The following is a 22,213-nucleotide window of genomic DNA, read 5'->3' on the forward strand; positions in this document are numbered from 1 at the left end:
TTCATATCAACTAAACATGGACTGTACTGCTCTAAAATTAATTTTCTGACTACAAATTAATTTCATTCGCCAAGACAGGTCTACCTGACGCTGGGAGACCCGGAGCTTCACATGAACTAATGGCACTCATTTCCACCTGCCCCTGGAACTCAGCTGCAGATACGTGCTCATTTAGAAAATGCAAAGCTGCAGGCTCCATAGGCAGGCTCTAAATCTACCCTTGCTGTTCTGTCAGCAGAAATAAAAGGGTTCTGGCGAGTACCCAGAACGCAGCCAGACACTGAAACCCTAACAGTGCAGCACAGATCCCCTCTGCAGCCCGGGCTGGAACACTCTGGTCACTCACACGCTGCTGTCCCCTTGGCTCCTAGTGTGGTACGTTCTCCTTCCTGCCGTTTTCCCATTCCTCAACTCCACCGCGGGCAGTTCTTTGAAATAACAGCAAAACTGTTCAATGTTACTATTTTAGAGGGAAGAAAATAGTTTAAAAAAAGAGAGAGAGAAAACAATTTAATAGGACTATAAACAAAGGCCTGTGAAAATTACATATGGGTTTCAACTATGATTTTTCAACTCTCAATTTAAATTATACTCGATTTAGTCTCCTGTACTGAATTTCTTCCATACTACAGCTCTTAGTTCACTCTGAAAAACAGACAACCTTTTAAAAATGAACAAAGAACTTAAAATCTCTCCTCAAAAAAAAAATCTCTCCAGTTTCCCCTCTACCTACAGACCGTCACCACCTCTCTTTGCAGGGTGCTCGATTCTACACGGTGGGGCCTCTGTCTGGTGAATAGTTTGGCGCTCAGGAAGATCATTTGGCAGTTTTGTTTTTGTGTAGGAATTCTGCATCAGGTGGCAAACACAACCAGATGGTCACCTGATGCAGAATTCCTAGAACTGTTAATGAATTCAGTTTGTGAATCAAAGGACCACTGTATATTCAATAATTTCCTCAAGTTAAAAAAAAAAAAGCCAGCCATTGTATTTAGATATTCTACACAGAATTGTAAGGAGATTTTAAGGGCAGCAATATTTTTTTCTTTGAGGATGAACAGGTAAACAAGCAGCAGCACCTTGAAGGAAACATCAACTATAGCTCTGCTCCTTATTAGCAATACAATTTGGGGAAGAGAATTCCCCCTGGCCTTTGATGCCTCACTGAAATCTAAAATAATTTCTTCTACTGAGGTTTACTTTGCTGGATACTTAATTTGTACTGTTTGTCTTTCATTTTGAACATCTCAGAAACGTGATCTTGATCACACTGACTGAAATAAGCTATCTCGACCAGGATGGCTGTAGCCCAGGGCTGCAACTCCAGCCCACAGATGGTCTCTAGCCCTGGGCCAGGGAGCTTTGATCTCTTTACAGTGAAATTTATACCGTTAAAAGTCTGTCTTTAAAAATAAAAAGGTAGAGGGGAAAAAAACCTAGGAGACACACACATGGCTAAAAAAACTATAAAGAGCCTGCCTTTTATAATAAAAGTCTGTGGATCCCCCTCTCTAGCCTATTCAATAAGCAGTGAGAAGGAAATAACAGCTAAGAGGCCAGTGCTGGTCTGAGCACTTTAGAACAATTATATTATTTAATCTGGCCTCCTATCCTGAGTTAGGAATGATTATTCCCAATTTTATTGATGAGGAAATGAAGGCACAGGAGTTGGAATAACTTAACCCTGGCCATCAGACTGCACTTGTTGGCAGATACTGGATCTGAGGCCAAAGGCCAGAGCCTTTGCCCTGAGTCTTTTCTGCCAGATACTTGAGCTCTGATTCTGGTGATACCTGAGTGACTGAAGGATGGCATTCATGAAACATGTGTTGCCCAAATTCCGAAGACCTGTAGCACAAATGGCAGTGGTGCTTCCCTGTAAAATGGAACAAGTGACCATCAGTAATAGAAGGCTGCCTATCTCAAACATCAAAACTAAGCAAAGGTCTCTTTTTGAACCCGCAAGACTGATAACCTAGAAGTGGGTATTTTTTTGTCTTTTACTTTTTAGTAATAGGGATTGAGTTCAGGGCCTTTGCACTTTTATTTTTTATTTTGAGACAGGATGCAATCTTGCTCAGGTTGTAGGGGAATTTGTAATCCTCCCTCAGCCTCTCAGACTGCTGGGATTACAGATGTACATCATCTTTTTTTGTTCTGTGGTATGTCAAACAAACTCTTTCTATGTTAGTCTCTTTGTAAGGGTATGAATATTTTTAGAAAAAAAGTTTCTCTGCCCAAGATTGTTCTAAATGAAAGTATTTCAATTGAAAGATTATGAGTCAATAAGCATTAACAAGTATCATGGAGAACCCAACAAAATCAGGAGGAATGAACTTTAAGATAATATCTTTATAAGATTCTATTCAAACTAATAGAAATTGAAAAATTATACATGAGGCCCCAGTATTTTTGTCCCCAAACTTTTAAAACTAAGCTTTGCATGCATACCAATACACATTTTCCCAGCAATGGATCTGAGCCTTAGAAAACTATCTGCCCTGCCTGGTGTGGTGGTGCACATCTGGAATTTCAGCACTCATAAAGCAAGAAGATCACTGCGAATTTGAGATCAGCTTCAACTACATAAAGTTTAGTTTGCCGCAACTAAAAAACAAAAACAAAAAAATTCCCAGAAAACCTACCTGTTATGCCTTGAATCTACATGTACACCTCCACACCCCAAGCCTCACGCGGGGTCATAGGTGGGACTTTCTGAGGTGGCTGTGATGCTGGGATTAAGGATGCCCCACCCTGGCTGTTACTGAGTGGAATATAGAAGCAGAAAGAGAGCTGTTGCCGTTGCTTGCTGCTGCTGTTCCTACTGCTGCCTGCCTACCCTGCGATGGACCATTTGTCCTCTGCAATGCCCTGCTGCCACTCTACCTTAGAGCCAGCTATCAACTGAAACTTCTACAAACTGTGAGTTAAGTAAAACTTTTCCTCCTTTAACTTGTGGGTGTTGCGTATTTTGTCTCAGCAGTAACTAAGACACTATCTGAACTTCTCTTAAAGACTGAAGCTTCATTTTTGTTTTGTTTTGTACTGGGGGCTGACTTTCACAATGAGTTACATCCCCAACCCATTTTAAAAATTTTTTGCAACTATCTCATAAGTCAGTAAAGTGCCTAAGTTGGTCTGGAACTTGCAGTCCTCCTGATTCAGCCTCCCAGAATACTCGAATTGCAGGTATGCACACCATACACAGCCTAAGGCTTGGTTTTCTGATTAGTTGTACAAATGTACCTCAATGTCTGAATACTATACCAACAAGGTAAATCTACCAATCTGACCTAAAGCATCTCTGCCCATAATTCTGATGGCCATAAGAGCACATTAGCTTTTTTTTTCAAAAGATCATTAAGACCGCCCAAATACAGCTAGCACTGCAAGAAAGAGATAGGTTCAAGGCAAAAGCACTGGTTCATTTAAAATATTTCATGATGTTTAAATGTTGTGAATCTGTTAATGCCACATTACAACAGACATTACAACACCAGAGTATATTTTCTATGAGAGAATTATATTAACAAGTCCTAAGAAATAAAACTTACCAAAGGTTCAGACCTATAGAACTTGCACCAGCAACCTTTAACAGAAGGAAGCAAGGATCTCTGAGATCCCACAGAAATGGAGTGGCCCAAAAAAGGTGGGACCTGCTTCTAAGGCAGAGGAGTACAGCAGTAACTGACGGAAGAAAGTAATGAGAGGAGTGCTCACTGGGGCTGCATCAAGAATCACCAGTATGGGGGCTGGGGATTTGGCTCAGCGGCATAAGCACCTGCCTTGCAAGCAGGCGGTCGTGAGTTCGATCCCTGGTACCAATAAAAAGGAAAAAGACCAAAAAAAAAAAAAAAAAAAAAGAATCACTAGTATGAGGAGCAAATATTTTGTACAAAGGGCAAATCCAAGGCACAGGTTAATAAAAGTTATAATAGACAATATTAAAAGTCACAATTGTAACAAAATAGCGATTAGATTCCTATGCTAATATTTAAATAAATTTTACTTACATTTACTTTTAATAACTTGCTGTTTAATGATGAATTTTCCGAAAATTTTCTCTTCCTATGTCTGTCAGCTGTGAATGCTGAGCTATTAAAACAGGGAATCAAAAAGACGTTTATATATCCATACTGTACAGCAGGCAAAAGAATAAATTCAAGTCACCCACAACATCCAGGGCAGTGGGGGCAAACTTACGGCATGTGTGCCCCAGCAGGCTATGTGTGCTCTTGAAAGCTCTAAAAGGTTCAACATCACTGATCTGGCATAGAGCCCTGCCAGGCTGTTCAGCTGGGTCCCTGAGTAAGCTGTCAGACCTAGGGTAACTGGGGATTTTTGTTTCCTTGGAAATCCCCAACTCTCCCCAACAAGGACGCCAGACACAGAGCCAGACAAACACAGCCTGGGAGACAGTGCCTTCCCTCCTCCGCTCTAGCCACCTACTGGAGCATTTGAAGCAAGCTTTGCCAATGAGAAAACCCATTCTTCACAACAGAAGGAAAAGTCTCGTCTGTACTACTATTCTGCAATCTAAAGAGATTTAAATAATATGCTGTTTCTTACTTTGGATAAAGGCTCCATGTTTCACTTATATATGTTACAGGTACACTCTGAGTGTGAGGAATTACAAATTATGGCCATACAAGCATATATAAATTAATTTGTTTCAACTATGCTGCAAAGAATATTCTAAAATCAAAATTACATTAGAAATTCCGAATTAAAATAATTCAAAAATGTTCTTCATTAAAGAGATGTCTTGCTTCAAAAGGTCACTTTAAAATTATGTGTCTGAATTATGATTATCGGATGAAGGAAGCAAAAACTATGGCTAAACAACATAAACTTGTTAGTCTGCCAATTCTTTTCTACCTTCTAAGAGTACCTAGCTAATCCAAAATAAATACATCATTGTTTTTGTTTCCAGAAGGTCCACAAGAACCATAATGTCTTTAGAACATCAATTCTAACAATGATCAGTTGCTTCAAATTTCAAAAATATTCTTTATTTACTTGTACACCTTGTACACCTCTCTCACAGTGTCAGTGGGTACAATAAATTGAAGATAACAGTTCCGTTACAGTGCTAAATTATTCCTAAATAACTTGTAAAAGTGCAGAAATTGAATAACAGTACAAGTGCCGATTTAAAAAATACAAAGTAGAGCCAAGAATTTACCTCAGCAGCCTAAGCACCTGCCTGGCAAGTGCAAGATCATGAGTTCGATACCCAGTATCACAAAAAAAAAAAAAAAAAAAAAAAGTGTGTTTAAATTTTTAAAAATTATTAGGAAAAGACACATTTGCCATTAATCCCCAGACTTCATTTTCTTTTGGTTATTTCAGACTGTCTTGCTACATATGTAGTTCCTGTTGGCCTCAAACTTGTGGTGTTTCTCCCTCAGCCTCCCCAGCGCTGGGATTTCAGGAATGTGCCACCACACCTGGCTCAAGTCCGTTCACCTGCACATACTTATCCCATCCTTCTTTCCAGTTGCTGAAGTTTTATAAGTCCTCTTTCATGTGTTTGAAGTTTGATTAAAAATACGGGAATGTTGCTACCTAGTGCCACCCTACCAAAAAAGGCAGGCTCGCGAGAACATTACAGTGCGCCCTTGTCTACTTTATTTACCAGGTTGGGCACTGTCTGACGAGTGGGTCACAAACAACAAATGTTTTGAATCAATTGAGAACGCTGAAGCAACCACATCAACACAATTACATACACTCAAAAAAGAGGACTTTTCAGAAATGGTGAGAACGAAGGGTAAGTGTGTTCATGATGAGGGGGAATACTCTGAGAGGGGTTAATGGCAATGTGTCTTTGATAATCATTTCAAATTTACCAAAAAGAAATGTAAGCATTAACTGTATTTTGCGATCATGCCTCATGCAGGATTTATTAACAATACCTAATTATTTTTAGCTTTATCCTTTAGAAGTTACTAAATTTATCCTGAGGGATCCTCGAAATGGCAGAATCTTCTAAATGCACAGTAATGCTAGCTACTCAGTACCTATGGTTATTCAAACTTAAACTTAATGAAAGATCAAAAATTTAGTTTCTCGGTGGCATTTAATGGCTTTTCAAGGGCTCAACAGCCACATGAGACCACATGGTAGTGTTACCACATGAGAGCAGAGCATAGCACACAGCCATGGCTCCAGGCAGGTCTACCAGACAGCGCTGCCCAGATGAGCACAAATTAATCAGTTTTCAGATTCCAGCCCTAGGTTTGCAAAATATAAAAATAAATTTAGGCAATAGTCTCCACACAGGAAATGGAACTCAAGGTAGATTTTTCAGGGAGGCCAAATAGAAATGTGTCATATGTGACACCTTGTACCCAAAAGAGTACTCAATGGAAATGAAGCATTTCATAACTATTTAGAAACAGGTTATGTTGCCAGAGACTTAGCTCAGTGGCATAAGTGCCTGCCTGGCAAGTGCAAGGGCCTAAGTTCGATCCCCGGTACCAAAAAATAAGGTAAAATAAAAATATAAACAAGTATGTTCTGGGAAACCTTTTCCTTTTAACTTAGTTCTGATTAATTTACTTCAAACTGAGATGGCTCTTTTGCCAAAGAAAACTATAAGTGGCAAGGAAGTATTCTAGCAGTAATCCCATTTCTACAATAAGCAATACCACTACCACACCAAAGAGTGACACTATGCAATTCATTGCAGGGATCTCCTACTGCACTTTATTGTGAGCAATTTCACATAATATTAAATAGTTTGGTTCTGTGTATCTGTACATGTGTCTCTAGTCCTCCAGGGGTGCATGGTGCTCAGTTCAAATTAAAAGGAGGGGAAAAAGCACTTTGAGAAACAGCCAAAAGCTGACAAGTGAAAAGTACTTACACACAGATTGTTTTCATCTAGAGTTTTCCCTTATCAGCTTTATAATATATTGAAAGCAAGAGCATGCATAGAGATTCAGTTAACAAACATTATACAGTATTGACTTGAAGGTAGGCTATTTCCTCTTGGTATGTATTCTGGGGTACCTGCTGCCTTAAAGTTTGCCAAGCACCCCTGCTTTGGACATATTTTCACAGTACCTTCGATACATCAACTGCCAAAATAATTAGATGTCACCTGATGATCTGGAGCGATTTACAGAAATTTCACTTGAGTCAGCAGTCATTCCGAGCCCGAGATTCTATCACTGGTGCTTCAAAGGCACTGCTATCTGGGTTTCTATTTACCACTTCGATTTCAGGTCCTGTGAGTTTTATCTGAATAAACTATCTGGCACCAAGAAATATATGTTCACATAAATTCTTCAATTTCTTTCTGATCTCAAAGCATTCATGGCTTTTTGTGTTATACTGCCTCTAACAAAAAAGGAAAACAAGGAACTAGGGGATCTTGTCCTACACACAGAGATACAAAATAAAGAATACATATTTAAACCTCATTTTTCTTAAAATAACACGTCTTAATCTAAACAGTCCTTGTAATACCTTTGCCAGAGGTTTTCTTTTTTTTTTTTTTTTTTCTTTTTGGCTTTTTCATTTTTATCGGTACCGGGGATCGAACTCACGACCGCCTGCTTGCAAGGCAGGTGCTTATGCCGCTGAGCTAAATCCCCAGCCCCTGCCAGAGGTTTTCTAATACCAAAGAGAGGAAACCCTGTAACGATATAAAAATATCATTTCCTGTCCTTTCTTCGTACCTCCAAAACTCTTCTTGCAAATCGCTCCATATCATCAGGTGCCATCTAATTATTTTGGCAGTTGATGTATCAAAGGTACTGTGAAAGTATATCCAAATACGTCCAAGACATATGGCTTTGGAATACAGTTTATGATAGATAAAAAGATAGTAAATGAAATATGGGCAACGTTTCAGACATTTACACCCAAGGCTTAGTTATGAACCTTACGATCACATTAAAACATGATGAAGTTACAGAAACCACCAACCAAGACCCCATTGAAAAACTCTAAATGCCTCTTCAACCCCACTGCCATCTCCCTCCCTTTCCCAAGACCTAGTACTTACTTTTCCAAGTTCTGTAAGTGTTCTCTGACTTTCTGTACCAGCCCCAGCTTGGTGTCATTAACCACAAAATCATCACAGCGATAACTGCAAGGAAAATATTAATCAATGCGGGTAAAGGTTTGAGGAAACCACAGAAATGGAATCACTAAAAGGCCCTACTGCCAAGATGATCACATGGCCCTGCAGGCAGTTCCTGATGGTGGTAAGATTAAAGAGGATCTGGAATCCACAACGGAATGTTTTTAAAGAACCTTTTAAAAAGTCACATAAGCATTAGCTTCTTTTCACATTTTAAGTGGACATATTTTCATTTCACATTTCAGTTCCTTCTTTGAAAATGAAATAAACTGCTGTATGTACAGTTATACTCTTCTCAGGGGTACAAAATACAAGGAGAAAAAGGAAAAAGGAAAAGTACTCATCTTCTCATGTAGCTACACACCAAAGACTTTAAACTGATGAATTCAACCCAAATTAATGTGGGATTTAGGGGAGAACTATTGGCATACTCAAAGAGAAAAACTAATAGGTATACATTTTAAACACAACGATTAAAATAGAATTCAGATGAGTTGGGAGGAATGCATCTATATTCTCAGGCCTAGAGAACTAAAGGATGAATCAGTGGCTCCATGTTTTTGCTAAATGTTACGAAGAAAAATGCTTAATGTGTTTTTAAAAATCGACACTGTCTTAGCAGGCCAATAACCAAATAATATAAAGAGTGATGCATAACAAACTTTAACCTGTGTACTAGCATTCAATTTTTTTCTTGAAATAAGGCCAATTTTAGCTAAAACAAAACAACAGGCTGACACTAAGATATTCTTTTAAATATGTAGCTTTGCTTAAAACCACTTATAAATACCAAAGAAAAATGGAAATAATATTGCCACTGTGAGCAAAAGGAACTTTAAAGGCCTACCAATTAGTAAAAATTCGGTCATCTCTAACGAAATTTAAAAGACAGACAAAACTGACCTATAAAAAATGAGGAAAGGGAGAGGGAAAATGATTTTTCAAGTGCAACAACCCTACATGAAAGCACAGCTTGCAATTTTTATTAAGCAGTAAACATGTTGGGGAATGCTTTTGAAAACTTAACTACAGGAAAAGAAAGTTGGGCAACGCTGGCCCTGCTACAGCTTTGAACCGCAAAGAGGGTCCTCGGCCCAACATGGGGCTGCTGGAGCTGTGTGAACAAGAGTTTGGTGCACCCAGACCAAGTGGAAGAGGGTGACAAGGAGAACGCCCCCCGCCACTTCCAGATACTGGGGAGAGTCTATGCCGTTTTAAGTGACAAGGAGCAGAGAGCGGTGTACGATGAGCAGGGGACAGTGGATGAAGACTGTGCTGTGCTCAACCAAGACCGGGACTAGGAGGCATACTGGAGGTTACTGTTTAAAAAGATAACTCTACATGACATTCAAGCTTTTGAAAAGACATACAAAGGTTCCCAGGAAGAGCTGGCTGATATTAAGCAGGCCTATTTGGATTTCAAGGGTGATATGAATCAGATCATGGAGTCTGTGCTGTGTGTGGAGTATACAGAGGAACCTAGGATAAGGAATATCATCCAGCAGGCTATTGACACTGGAGAGGTCCCGTCCTATAATGCCTTTGTCAAAGAATCAAAACAAAAAATGAATGCAAGGAAAAGAAGGGCCCAGGCAGAAGCTAAAGAAGCAGAAATGTGCAGGAAGGAACTAGGCCTTGATGAAGGAGTAGATAACTTGAAAGCGCTCATTCAGAGCAGACAAAAGGATCGGCAAAAGGAAATGGACAGTTTTCTGGCTCAGATGGAAGCAAAATACTGCAAACCTTCCAAAGGAGGAGGGAAAAAAGCAGCCATCAAGAAAGAAAAGAAATAATGGAATTTTTCTCTACAAAGGTCCTAATGCATCAGTTGGTACTATTGTAGACAAGATGCACTCAAGATCTGAAGTCAAAGTTAACTCTTAAGAGAAGTTATCTTTCCACCCTAAATTATTTAGATCAACCAGACAAACCAGAATTTCTTGACCTGATCTGAGATTTCGTAGAATCACCTGACATCTTGAGAAGCCCTCACATGAAGGACTGGGCTGGTGATAGTGGGAATAGCAGTGTTTCTGTCTCCATGGGTCCTCTGCCCCAGGAATTCCCTTTAGAAGGTGGTTCTGTCCATCCTGCTTTCAGTGATGTGTGCTCACTAGAATGTTCAGAATACTTGCTGAACATCTAGCTGTCTTCCAGATAATTGCCAACTTGCTTTTGGTTCTAAGGATTTTAAATAGTCTCTCTTCTTTTTTATTAGTCAGGTTTTGTACTCTTAGCCCTAACGTATAGGAGAAACAGGTATTCAGATTCAAACATTTTTGTAAAGACTTGTGTGTAATTAAATGAATAAGTAAAAAGTTAAAAAAAAAAAAAAGAAAGAAAAGAAAACTTAACTACAATGCCACCAGTCTAATTATTTAACACACATCTCATTAAGGACCACAGTACCATCAATCAGGATTTCTCTACTACATTCTCCAAGTTCCCAGGGTCAATTTCTAACTTTTCCACAAACGGCAAAAGTAACCTTATACATCCTAAGCCATCTTTCTGTGATCAAAGTACCACTAGAAGGATGATAAATTCCTCATTGGTTTTAATGGTAAATACATAAAAGTACTGTATTAATGAAAAGGTGTAATTCTTTCCTTCTCTCAGAATAACTGTCAAGAGGCTAGAGTGTACCCTGCAAACCTGGGCTCTGGGCATTAAACCTCAGTAAACCCTAAGCATTCATTGAAGAACAAACTTGCATTGCTCATTGCTTTAATTTTCACTTTCATTTTGTCTCCATAAATTTATGCATATAGTTTGGATAAAAGAGGACTCAGCATTCAAATCACAAACCACTCCAAATGCTCGTGTTCATCTGAGAAATGAAGTCTGAGAGCAATTTCATAATCATTGACAAGTGAGCTTCTAACCTACACACACAGACAAGTAGTTTCTTTGTTTAAGGCAATAAATAATTGAAACAGTATAAAACTTTTTTCTATAAAACACAGCTAAATGGCTCATCAAAATATTTTGCTTTTGTTAGGACACTGTGTAAGGTGCATGACAGGGTACACGGTGTACTTGTCATTTCTAACATTACACAGGAGTTCATCACCAGCCCTGTGATAACAGAATTGACCCAGTTCAAATGACTTTTCTAATAGGTAATGATGTGGCATTATTTGCTTGGGTATATTATACAGACAGCATGAATTATAGTGATACAGATGTAAATCATAATTGATAACTAAGTTGAAATATTTTACTTATAATTAAATTTTTTCTAGCTCAAAAACTAAGAATGGAAAAGTTTTTCCAAGAGAAGACATACTACTGAGACAGAATCATGTAAAGATCAAGATAAACTCTCAAAGGAACGTCACTCACAAATTTAACAAAGAATGGCAATAGTAATTTGCTGTAGCAGTGCAAAATTTAAAAACTGTGTTTTAAAAAAAGCACTGAAATAATAAAGTAGATGATATTACGGGAAATTTCCAACAAAACCATTTTAATAAAAAGTTGCTCCAGTGAAAAAGTGATTGAGGAAATTAGTCACAATCAATTTAATTGTATAACAAAAACATATGTTAATAATTTTTAAAAGATTTGAGCTTGCAACTTTGGCCAGTGACAAAATGGCCAAGATTCTTGCTCAAGAAAGAAAACCATTTATAGATGGAAAGACAGAATTTACTCTATTACTTCAGTTAAGGAAAATCATTTTAAAATTATGAGCAAAGACTAAAAATAAAAAGGCTATTTCACAAAAGAAAGAAAGACAGAGAAAGAAAGATCTTAGTTAGACATGCTGATGCATGGCTGTAAACCCTGGTACTATAGTGGCTGAGGCTGGATGATCACTAAATTGAGCTCAGCTTGGATGTTAGACAAGCCTTTGTCTCAGAATGAAAAGTAATTAATAAAAAGGACTAGACACATGGCTCAAAGGTAGAGTACATGCCTATCATGTGAGCCCCTGGGTTCAATCTTATAGTACAGGTACCACCATCACCAGCAGTAAAATAGAAAAGGAAGTGTTTTCAGTATAGCCACCAAGGACCTTTCTACTAGTACACTAAAGATCAATCAAGTCAGTATTTTAAAAACTGCAAGTAGTTTTACTTTTAGCTTTCATATGAAGTTTCACAAGTTAAGAGATACTGCCCAGTTAAAACTTTGGAAATGTTTCGTTTCAAACGATTTCCAAGTTTATGAATAAAAGTCTTCATCTACTTGAAATCTTAAAAATAAAATGATCTCACATTGCAGTATTTTAAAACTTTATTTTCAGCTTTAGCTGAAAAAGCCAGTTTCTATCAAGACACTATTCCATCAAAACATGGATTTATTGAAATTATTTCTCTTCTTTCATTCCACTGTTTAAAATGCATTGTAAATATCTGTGTTCTGACGTACCCTGGGTCACAGGGGCAGTAACCAAATTGTTCAGTGTATGGATGTGAATACTATGAATCATCTCAAATTTCTAAAGCTGTTAAAACAAATATAAGGACAGGGGGTTTTAGCTCAGCCGCGTAAGTGCCGGCTTGGCAAACATGAGGTTGTGTTTGATCCCTGGTACCAAGAATACAAAACAGAACAAAACAAAACAAAAAACAAATAGAAGACAATAAATTCAATGATCTAGTGTTCTTTGCCAATGTTGATTGCTCTGAGTCACAGAAGTCATAGCAGTACAATATAAAAATGTACTGCACTGCTAACTCTAATTTAAAACATTCTTAAAAGAAACCAATATTTAAAACTCAAAACCCAAGACAGATTTTTAGAAACCTCAATGCAATTTATATTTTTTCATCTATTTCACAATGAATATGAATAAGCTAACTTCAAAAATCTAAGGAAAGAGTAGGTTATTTCTGATCTAACAAGACACATACAGGAATCTGTGAAAATTGAGATTTTTTTCATAGTATAAATCAATAATGATTTCACATTTTTTCAGCATGAACGTGCAGATTTTAATTGCATAGATGTGACATGTTTTTGCTTTGAAATCAAACCACTGTTCCTTGTCTGCAACAGTTTTGTCAATACAGATACAAATGTTAAAAATTACTTTTTTGGTACACCACTTATTGGAAGATTTTTAATAGTATTTAGAATAGCTTGAGTGAACGTTTTTAACTGCAATTTTTATGACTCTAAACACAGACTAAATATTTCTGGGGAAAATTTAGCAACTAAACCAAGAATTGCTATAAATATAATTCACACTACATTTTAAAAATTTCATGTAGAAGAATGCAAACATCTCTAACAATTTTCATAGATTAGTTATTTATATGACATTTTGGATATATTGAGTTAAACATAAAATTAAAATGAATTCTACCTATTTCTTTTTGCTTTTTTAATGCAACTAGTAGATAACTTTAAGTTACATGTGACTTGTATTATTGCTGTTGTATAATCCAGGGCATCTAAGACATTACTTGTTTTAAAACTCTGTAATATTTACCCAACATCTTGAGGGGAAAATTCGTATAATTTTATTGAACTATATATAATAACTAAATTTTGACATGAATTCTGTACTTTATAAAGATTTTTTAAAAACCGTCTTTCTCATGAACTAATTTTAAACATGCTTATCATCACTAAGAGGGACCCACTTCACATGCATATAAATGAATTAAATCTGAAGATGCAAGGGAAAACAAGAGCTTATTATTTTTACTATACAGGTATTTTCTTATTATTTGTGGAAAGCACCTGCTTCCATAGGTCAAAACTAAAAGTGCTAGCTGAGTATGGTGGTGCATACCTGTAATCCCAGCACTCGGAAGGCTGAGGCAGGAGAACTGCTAATGTGTTCAAGGCCAGCCTGCACTACATAAGCAAGTTCAAGGCCAGCTTGCACTATATAGTGAGACCCTGTCTCAGAAACGAAAACAAAAACTGAGGGTGCTGGGATGTAGCAAAAAGATCAATAAGTACTAGTTTTCTCCATCTGTGTAACCACAAACCTCACAGCACATTTCTCTATGGCTGCCTGTATCCCCATTTTAATTTCTTCCTCCCTAGGCACATGCACACACACGTTCCCATACAGTGGGGAAGGTCAAAAATCGATGAAACGTTGCCTGTTTACTTTAATCTTTCCATGAGACGTTGCTTTCAAACTAGATACTAGCCCTCTAAAACTGGCAAGCAAACAGTAGCACTCAGAATAAGTAAGTTCTAAAAAACTGCTTTCTAAACTGCTGTAATTGCATTGATCCAAATTATGCTTACTTTTATACCTGCAAAGAAAATTTGGTCCGAATCATGCTTACTTTTAATACCTGAAAAGAAAATTTGAGCAGTCCTAACTTTCTCTTTAAGAGGATTATACCAAAAGTACAAAAAAGTGCCTAACTTACTGATTGTGTTTCAAGTTTGTAGACTGGTCTTTTGAATCTTAATGTTACAAAATATATTAAATGCCCCAGGTGGGAAACTACTTTCTCAAAACACAGCTGAAATGGTATCCTAACCTAGGCAGATTCAGATAACTTTCTTTGCTAAGAGACAAACTGCAGGCCTCAGGGTTTCTTCACATACTTAGGACTGCACATATAAAATAAACCTGTATCAGGCCTCACCCATATTATCTGATTAACTTTCAAGCTACTAAATTTAATAATGAAGCAGGCATGGTGATGCAAACCTATACTCCTAGCAACTAGGAGGCTGAGGAAGAGAATTGCAAGTTCAAATCCCACCCCGGTACTCAATGAGCCCATCTCAAAATGAAAAAGAAGAGGAGTTGGGTTTAGCTTAGAGTGTAGAACCCACAGTTTAATCCCCAAAGCAGCTTTTTTTTTTTTCTGTTTTACGTAACCAGATTTTTATCTAGTGATTTCAGGTGACTCTTCAGGTAAAGAGAAGCTCTACTTCTAATAGCCTACTTCTAAGATGAGAAGTTCCTTTCTATATTTAACAGAGAAAAACTAAGAAAAATACATAACTTAACATTAAAAACTATTTAAAAATTACATAGAAAAATAAAATAAAATAAAAATTACATAGGCAATATACTGGAGACATTAAATTAGGAAAGAGGATATAAAGGAGAAAGGAAAAAGATGATTGGTGTCCCTGTCTCCAACACCTATAAATAAGCAATACTGTCCACTAACCATGTAAAGATGAGTCTCAAACCCAAATGACTTGAATCAAAAATAAAAGTCTTAAAGTAGTTTTAAACTTCAAGTCAACAATAAACTCCTAATTAAATGTTCAGTATGACAATATATGTACACTGCTGTTCAGAATAAATTTATACAAATGATGCCCGGAAAGAACATACATCAAGTAGCAGGTAAATTTTCATATTAAACACAAGTTGTTTATTCTGTTTAACTAAGAAGGTAGAAGATGGATGAAATCACACAGTTTATATAAATTCCAATTCTGCTTGCTGTGATAAAAAAGAAAAATGAAACTTCAATTTCTTCATTATACTTATTCCTTATGCTTTATTTGATTTGGTTTAATGTCTTCAATGAACTTAAAATAGATAAGTACATCGGTTTGCCTTTATGTTTCATGTGTGTTTGTGATACTACTATCTTGTGCTTTTTAATAAAAATTTGAAACCTGGGGCTGGGGATTTAGCTCAGCGGCATAAGCGCCTACCTTGCAAGCAGGCAGTCATGAGTTCGATCCCCGGTACCGATAAAAAGGAAAAAGACAAAAAAAAAAAAAAAAAAAAAAAAAAAAAAAATTTGAAACCTATCTATTTGGCTACACCAAGGTAATCAGGCAAATGCATGCAAGAGAGCAGAGTGAAGCTGCCACCTACCCAGTTCCTCCGGGAGATGCTGGATGGAGTTTATGACAAAAACAATCAAATCTACACTCTTGGCAGCAGTTGTATTAAGTATGTGCCAAAGCTTTTTTTCCAAATAAAAAGTTTTAATAAAAGTTCTATTTTCTTCCCATACAGCCAACACATCACTTTGGAGTCTCGTGCACTAAAAACCAGGTCTCTAACACCTAGCAAGTTTCCAGCAAATACTTAAAGAGTAAAAGCAGCATGCTGTCTACTCAGATTTTTTGCTCATGTTATATTTGGGGACTATCATTTTACCCCAAATCACTCCAGCTACAATTCTAAGTAAAACTACAGAGGAAAAGACTGCTTACTATACCAAGTTCTCTTCAGAAAAAGACTATATATCTTTGCTTTGTATCCATGCTTAAGACATTTACTCCTAGGGAATATTGAAGTTTTAGACACTGAGTTGAATTTTCTTTTTCTTTGGGTCATTTTGACTTTGATGACTGCTAACAAAGAGAAAGCTATTAGATTTTGTGTAGTTGGGCATGGTGTGCATGCATGTAATTTCAGGACCCGAGAGGCTGAGGCAGGAGGAGCAAGGTGAGTTCACAGCCATCCTCAAGTACACCCTGTCTCAAAAAATCAGACTTTGTATGTTTATAATGTATTTATCTTCCAAAAAATTTAATTAATTCTAGTTACTATTTTCTATCCTGGGTTTTTTCTAGGCACATTGTATCACATAATTTTAACATAAAAATATTTTTGTTTCCAATATTTACATGAATTACTTCACTATTTTACTGCAATAAATAGAACCATCAAAACATTGTTTAGTAAGTAATAATCATGAATATGATGACAGGAAATGTTTGTCTTGTTCATGATTTAATGTTAATGGTATTAGCATTTCATCTTTACTCTGATGTTTCCTGTTTTTTGATGACCTGTAATGGTTTAATTGTTTCATTTCATTTCAATGTTATTAATTTAAATGAGAATTGGTTTATAATAAATATATTTAGATTTGTGTTTTTAATTATAACTATCTTAATTAGCAAAAGTGACTTATTTTCTTCTTGGAGTTTCTGAGTTTTGTCTTAAGGTTTCCAAAGCTTCAAAATATTAATATACTCTATTAGCTACTCTTCACTTGTGGCTATTTAAATACAACTAATTTAAAATAAAGCATCGGCCAGAGATACAGCTCAGTGGCACAAATGCCTGCCTGGCAAGCACAAGGTTGTGAGTTTGATCCCTGGTACCAAAAAAATAAATAAATAATAAAACAAAACAAAACAAAATACTTAAATTCTCAGTCACGCCAGCCATACTGTTACGGTTTGTATTTAGATGTACCCCAGTAGCCTAACACAATCATAGGTGGGGCATTTGGAGACGGCTGGATTTAGAGCTTGTGGATATGGACTAAGGGTGTGAATACAGACTAAAGGTGTGGATAATGGAAGCCTCATACTAAGCATGAGTGACACCAATCAATATTCTTGTAAACTGGTGAGATATAAAGGGATAGAAAGAAAGTAGGCTCACTCCTGCTGCCACTCCAGCTTCCACTGCTACTGCTATTTTGCTGCCTTCCTGCCTGCTTTGCCATGAACTGTTTTACCTCTGTGATTCTCCTCTACCAAGCAGCCATGCCTTGGAGCCAGCCAACTATGGACTGAAACCTCTACAAACTGTGATCTGAAATAAATCTTTCCTCCTTTAACTTTAGGTGTTGGATACTCTATCTTACAACAAGAAAAGTAACTAAGACACACATTTAACTGTTCAAGTGCTTCTGTACTGAGTAATACAAGTAATACCAAAGAAAGAAAAATCTCTACCAATTGCTCAGCCTTTAAATTCTAAGTTTGGGCCGGGGATATAGCTCAGTGGCACAGCAGATGCTTCTTTTCTTCCTTTTTTGGTACCAGGAATCAAACTTAGGACCTCACGTTTGTTTGCTAGGCAGGTGCTGTGTCGTTGAGCTATATCCCTGGCCCATACATCATATTCTTGAACTAAAAAAATATACCAAACAAAACCATTTTCCATTCAGCTGAAACAAAAGGAATCATCAGGCAAATGAACCTGAGTTTTTAAGCAACAGAGAAAAAAAAAAAAGAACTTTACTGCTTAAAAGGTATTATTGGGGCTGGGGATTTAGCTCAGCGGCATAAGCGCCTGCCTTGCAAACAGGCAGTCGTGAGTTCGATCCCTGGTACTGATAAAAACGAAAAAGACCAAAAAAAAAAAAGGTACTATTATACAGTAAAGTCATCTATAATATTAATCTTTTGGTCAAAAAGAATCCCTCAAAAGGTAACAGGAGATTATCCAGTAAGTTTTGAATTCCTTTTCATCTAATTGCCTAACATTTTGACATTTACAGGCAAATTTGACTTTGAGTTTTATCGTAACTTTTTTTTTTTTTTTTTTTTTGGTGGTACAAGTAATAGAATCGAGGGAAGCAAGTGTTCTACCACTGAGCCATACTCTCAGCCTCTGATTTTAGTGTAAATGAAAGATACTTGGGGAAAAAAGAAAAAGAAGCTGACGTTCCAATGACTTTATATATTTCAAACTTACAAACATTAAAATCCAAAATAATTCCTTAGAAAACAAGTGCATGCTTCAACTCTCTTCTACTAAATCCTGTCTTACCATGAAATTTGCCAATTATGAAAAACTAGAAGAACACCTAGGAGAGAACTTTACCCTTTGTTAAAAAGCTTTATGAGGATGTCTTTATAGTTTAGAACACTTCTGTTAGCAAATTTCTTTTTAAAACTTTAAAATATTATTTTTATAGAAACAAAATTCTTCCTGTTCTCTGATTTTTGACTACACTCATAATTTGAGTCCAGCACCTGTATCCATAGCTACTCAGAAAGCTGACACTAGAGGACTGCAAGAGGCCAGGAGTTCCAGGCCAGCCTGAGTAACTAACATAGAGACTCACATACCCAAAAAGTGCACAGAAGGAAAGGGGATGGGGATATTTGTGTCCACGTGGTTTATACAAACTGTCAACAGAAAATCTGCCTTTCTAAATTTTAATCTCAACTTCCTTAGGAATCTACACAGAATCAATTTAAATCCACAACTAAGAGCTTTATTTTTGTTATGTGGAGTTAAACTTACTAGTTATTACAAATGTTTAAAATCTGAAATAGTTATTTTTTAGACAAATGAATTAATTCACATTTCATAATAATACTTTGTTTGAAAGGATACTTTAAAACATTACTTGCCAGGAAGGACGCATTGTACCAATTTACTTTTAATATTCCTTTAGTAATCCTTCTCAGAAATTTAGCTATTGTCGAAAGGGTCACAGTTGACAAGACTATGTCAGATGTTAAGGCATTTTTTAGTATTTCAGATCTATTGGTCAATATTTCTCCTTTAGGAATCAATGTTCCTAATATCAACCTTTGCTTCTTACCAATCACAATAATGAACACCGCATGCAGTCCCATTTGCATTGCTTGGAGAAGGGAAATGGATGAGCAGTGAGGAAATACTGCTTAACAGACACTAACAGGACACGATCCTTTGGGTGAACATTTTGGAAAGATTTTTATTTTCACTGAAGTCTTATCTCTCAGTTTCATGTTAATCTGTTTCTCTCCTTAAGGAGTGGGCGGTCAGATGATCATTCTGATCAGAATGATCCCTTTGGTACTGCTTTACTTATTTTGAAGTAATGACCTATTTGAGTGGTTCTGCTTAGATAATAACAGTACATGCTTCCTCTCTGAGTGCCCAGCTTCTATCAGAAGCAAGGGGAGCCATCTTCAAGGGTGTACAACTCAGAAGGAACATGAAGTAGCTCACCCACACATGATTTGTAAGTCTTCTGCAAGAAAAATGTCTTGTGGTTGTTCAGTCTTCCAAAATGATCAGAGGACACAATCTTGTAGATTTGGTGTATGTAACCTTCCTCATTTTTGGAAGACAGTTTACAAAATTCAATCTTTCAAATATATATTTCCTACACTGCATCAGACAATGAGCATTTGGGTAACTACAATATGGTTCTGCAGTTCAGAAAGACCTTTAAAAACAACTAACATGCAGCAGGAAATTGTAACTGTCCCAAGAACTGTAAATTCAAGAGAGATTATATCCAGCTGCAATTGGAGCTAGGAGAAGGTGGAATTTAGTGGTAACTTCACAAAGGAAGATTATATCCAGCTGCAATTGGAGCTAGGAGAAGGTGGAGTTTAGTGGTAACTTCACAAAGGATTTGCATAGAAGACAGGGCAAAGGTTCTTAAAGTAACCACACACACACACACACACACACACACACACACACACACACACACACAGAGGAAAGCTGAGTTTCAGAGAATCTTACAACTTTTCTGGAGCACAGAACACACTATATAAAAAGTAACTACAACATTAGCTAAAATCAAAACACTTCATAATCAAACATCCTAAATCTAATAAATCACATCAGTATCTTTACCTCGAGTCAATTGTTCAGTCTAATCACATAAAATTAGGTACAAAGAAAATTTATAAACTGAAGTAAAATTATTAACGTGCATTGGGAACTATATAACCAGCTACTCAAACACATGGCCAAGAGAATCTTTTTGTTTCTTAGTAACAGTTAAGGTACAAGGAAAATATTAATTTAACCTTTAGCTTTATCAGTTTACAATAATCACAAATTCCTTTCAGGCCTGATAGGGTAACTCTATAGGGTGACTCCTATGATGGCATAAAATCCTCAAGGGAGGCAATCACGTGACTGTGTGCTGCCGTCCCTCCCACATTTCAGAGGCTCTGGGGCACAGCACACTTGGAAGCTCTGTGTAACTTCACCAGAGAGACTTGGCAATCAGCCAAGAGGCATCCAAGAGGCGTCTGCTATGGCAGACACTCCTAAGGTGCAGGATCTTCCACAGAATTCCAGTTCACCCATCAAATAACATCTACTGGGGATTTAGCTCAGCGGCATAAGCGCCTGTCTTGCAAGCAGACAGTCGTGAGTTCGATCCCCCCCCCCAAAAAAATAACATCTACTTTAACAGGTTGTGTCAATGTAGAATACATTACATTCTAAATGAGAGTTAATAAACAAATTTCCCTAAAACACAAAACATAAACAATTAAAATATATAATTTATACTTTAAGGTAGCCTTGCGAATATAATTCTACTCCATTAAGATAAGCTTTAAATTTTCCTCAAAGAGTTGGTTTCCTCAGAATCTTACCAACAGCAAGAAAACGCGCTGCCAACTTGTTACAGCGCATGGAGATTGGGCTGTATTTGCAAAGTTCCCTATTTTCATGCACACTCCTAACGGAAAACCAACAGTGAATGTTTTCATATCTCATATAAATAAGCTGACATGACCTATGACACTGATAGTGAGATACTGCAAGAATGATCTAAAATGTTTGCTGTCTTGAAAGAAAACATGTTTACAAACATGCAAAAACACATTGTTCTGTATATTGAGTAGCTATGTCATTCTAGTATGCAAGCTTCCTACAGGAAAAGGGGAAAAACTAAGGAAAACAGCCTGTTCAGCTCTGGTGGAAAGGTGTTCTACAGCAGCAAATCACAATAAACCAGACACTTGTCCTCGTATGAAAATCTTGGAAAAATTTTCATTTTTATAGAACTCTTCATCTCCCTCTGTGGTAGCTGTTCTTTCAGTCTAGACACCTTCTATGCAAAGATCGCTGAAAAAAGAGCTATCTAGATCCTTTTTTTTTTTTTTTTGTCTTTTTCGTTTTTATCGGTACCAGGGATTGAACTCACGACTGCCTGCTTGCAAGGCAGGCGCTTATGCCGCTGAGCTAAATCCCCAGCCCCTAAAAAAAGAGCTATCTAAATGACTAAACTTTTCAAGATGATACTTGACAGCCAAAATTTAACAATGTTAAATCTACAAAAATTGGGGCTGGGGATTTAGCTCAGCAGCGTAAGTGCCTGCTTTGTAAGCGCATGGTCATGAGTTCAATCCCTGGTACCGATTTTAAAAAAAAAAAAAAAATCTACAAAAATTTTAAAAGACCTGGGAAACCGCGACCTCTTTTTCTTCCTTCTACTGGGCACTTTTTTCAATCATCACAAAGGGCTATGTAGAGAAGGAGTGGTGTACCACTTGAGCAGAAGTGTGGCTCAAACTGGTACCTGGACTGAAGTCCCCATCTCTGTCCAGTAGTGCTTTCAAGAAAAATGGCAGGGGCTAGGGGCTGGGGATTTAGCTCAGCGGCATAAGCACCTGCCTTGCAAGCAGGCGGTCTTGAGTTTGATCCCTGGTACTGATAAAAAAAAGTAAAAAAAAAAGAAAAATGGCTCCAGACAGATTCTTTTTTTTTTTTTTTTTCTTTTT

At 37.0% G+C, this 22,213-nt stretch overlaps 1 protein-coding gene and 1 pseudogene across 8 annotated transcripts in view; one reads left to right on the plus strand and one right to left on the minus strand.

The window, feature by feature from the left end:
• The window catches only part of Usp3 (ubiquitin specific peptidase 3), an 80,181-nt gene that overhangs the window by 22,267 nt on the left and 35,701 nt on the right, over positions 1 to 22,213 (minus strand). For all 8 annotated transcript variants that reach the window (XM_063246780.1, XM_013141400.3, XM_063246778.1 and 5 more), the window contains 4 exons: positions 8,018 to 8,101; positions 4,014 to 4,095; positions 1,794 to 1,876; positions 347 to 460 (listed from right to left, as the gene is read on the minus strand). In XM_063246780.1, coding sequence (XP_063102850.1) covers positions 347 to 460; positions 1,794 to 1,876; positions 4,014 to 4,095; positions 8,018 to 8,101 — 363 coding nt within the window. The remainder of the gene's footprint in view (positions 1 to 346; positions 461 to 1,793; positions 1,877 to 4,013; positions 4,096 to 8,017; positions 8,102 to 22,213) is intronic.
• On the plus strand, positions 8,123 to 10,410 carry LOC134475642 (dnaJ homolog subfamily C member 9-like; annotated as a pseudogene).

Source organism: Cavia porcellus, unplaced genomic scaffold (assembly GCF_034190915.1).
Source record: "Cavia porcellus strain 051 isolate PalLab524CR breed Dunkin Hartley unplaced genomic scaffold, mCavPor4.1 scaffold_4, whole genome shotgun sequence".
NCBI classification, from domain to species: domain Eukaryota; kingdom Metazoa; phylum Chordata; class Mammalia; order Rodentia; family Caviidae; genus Cavia; species Cavia porcellus.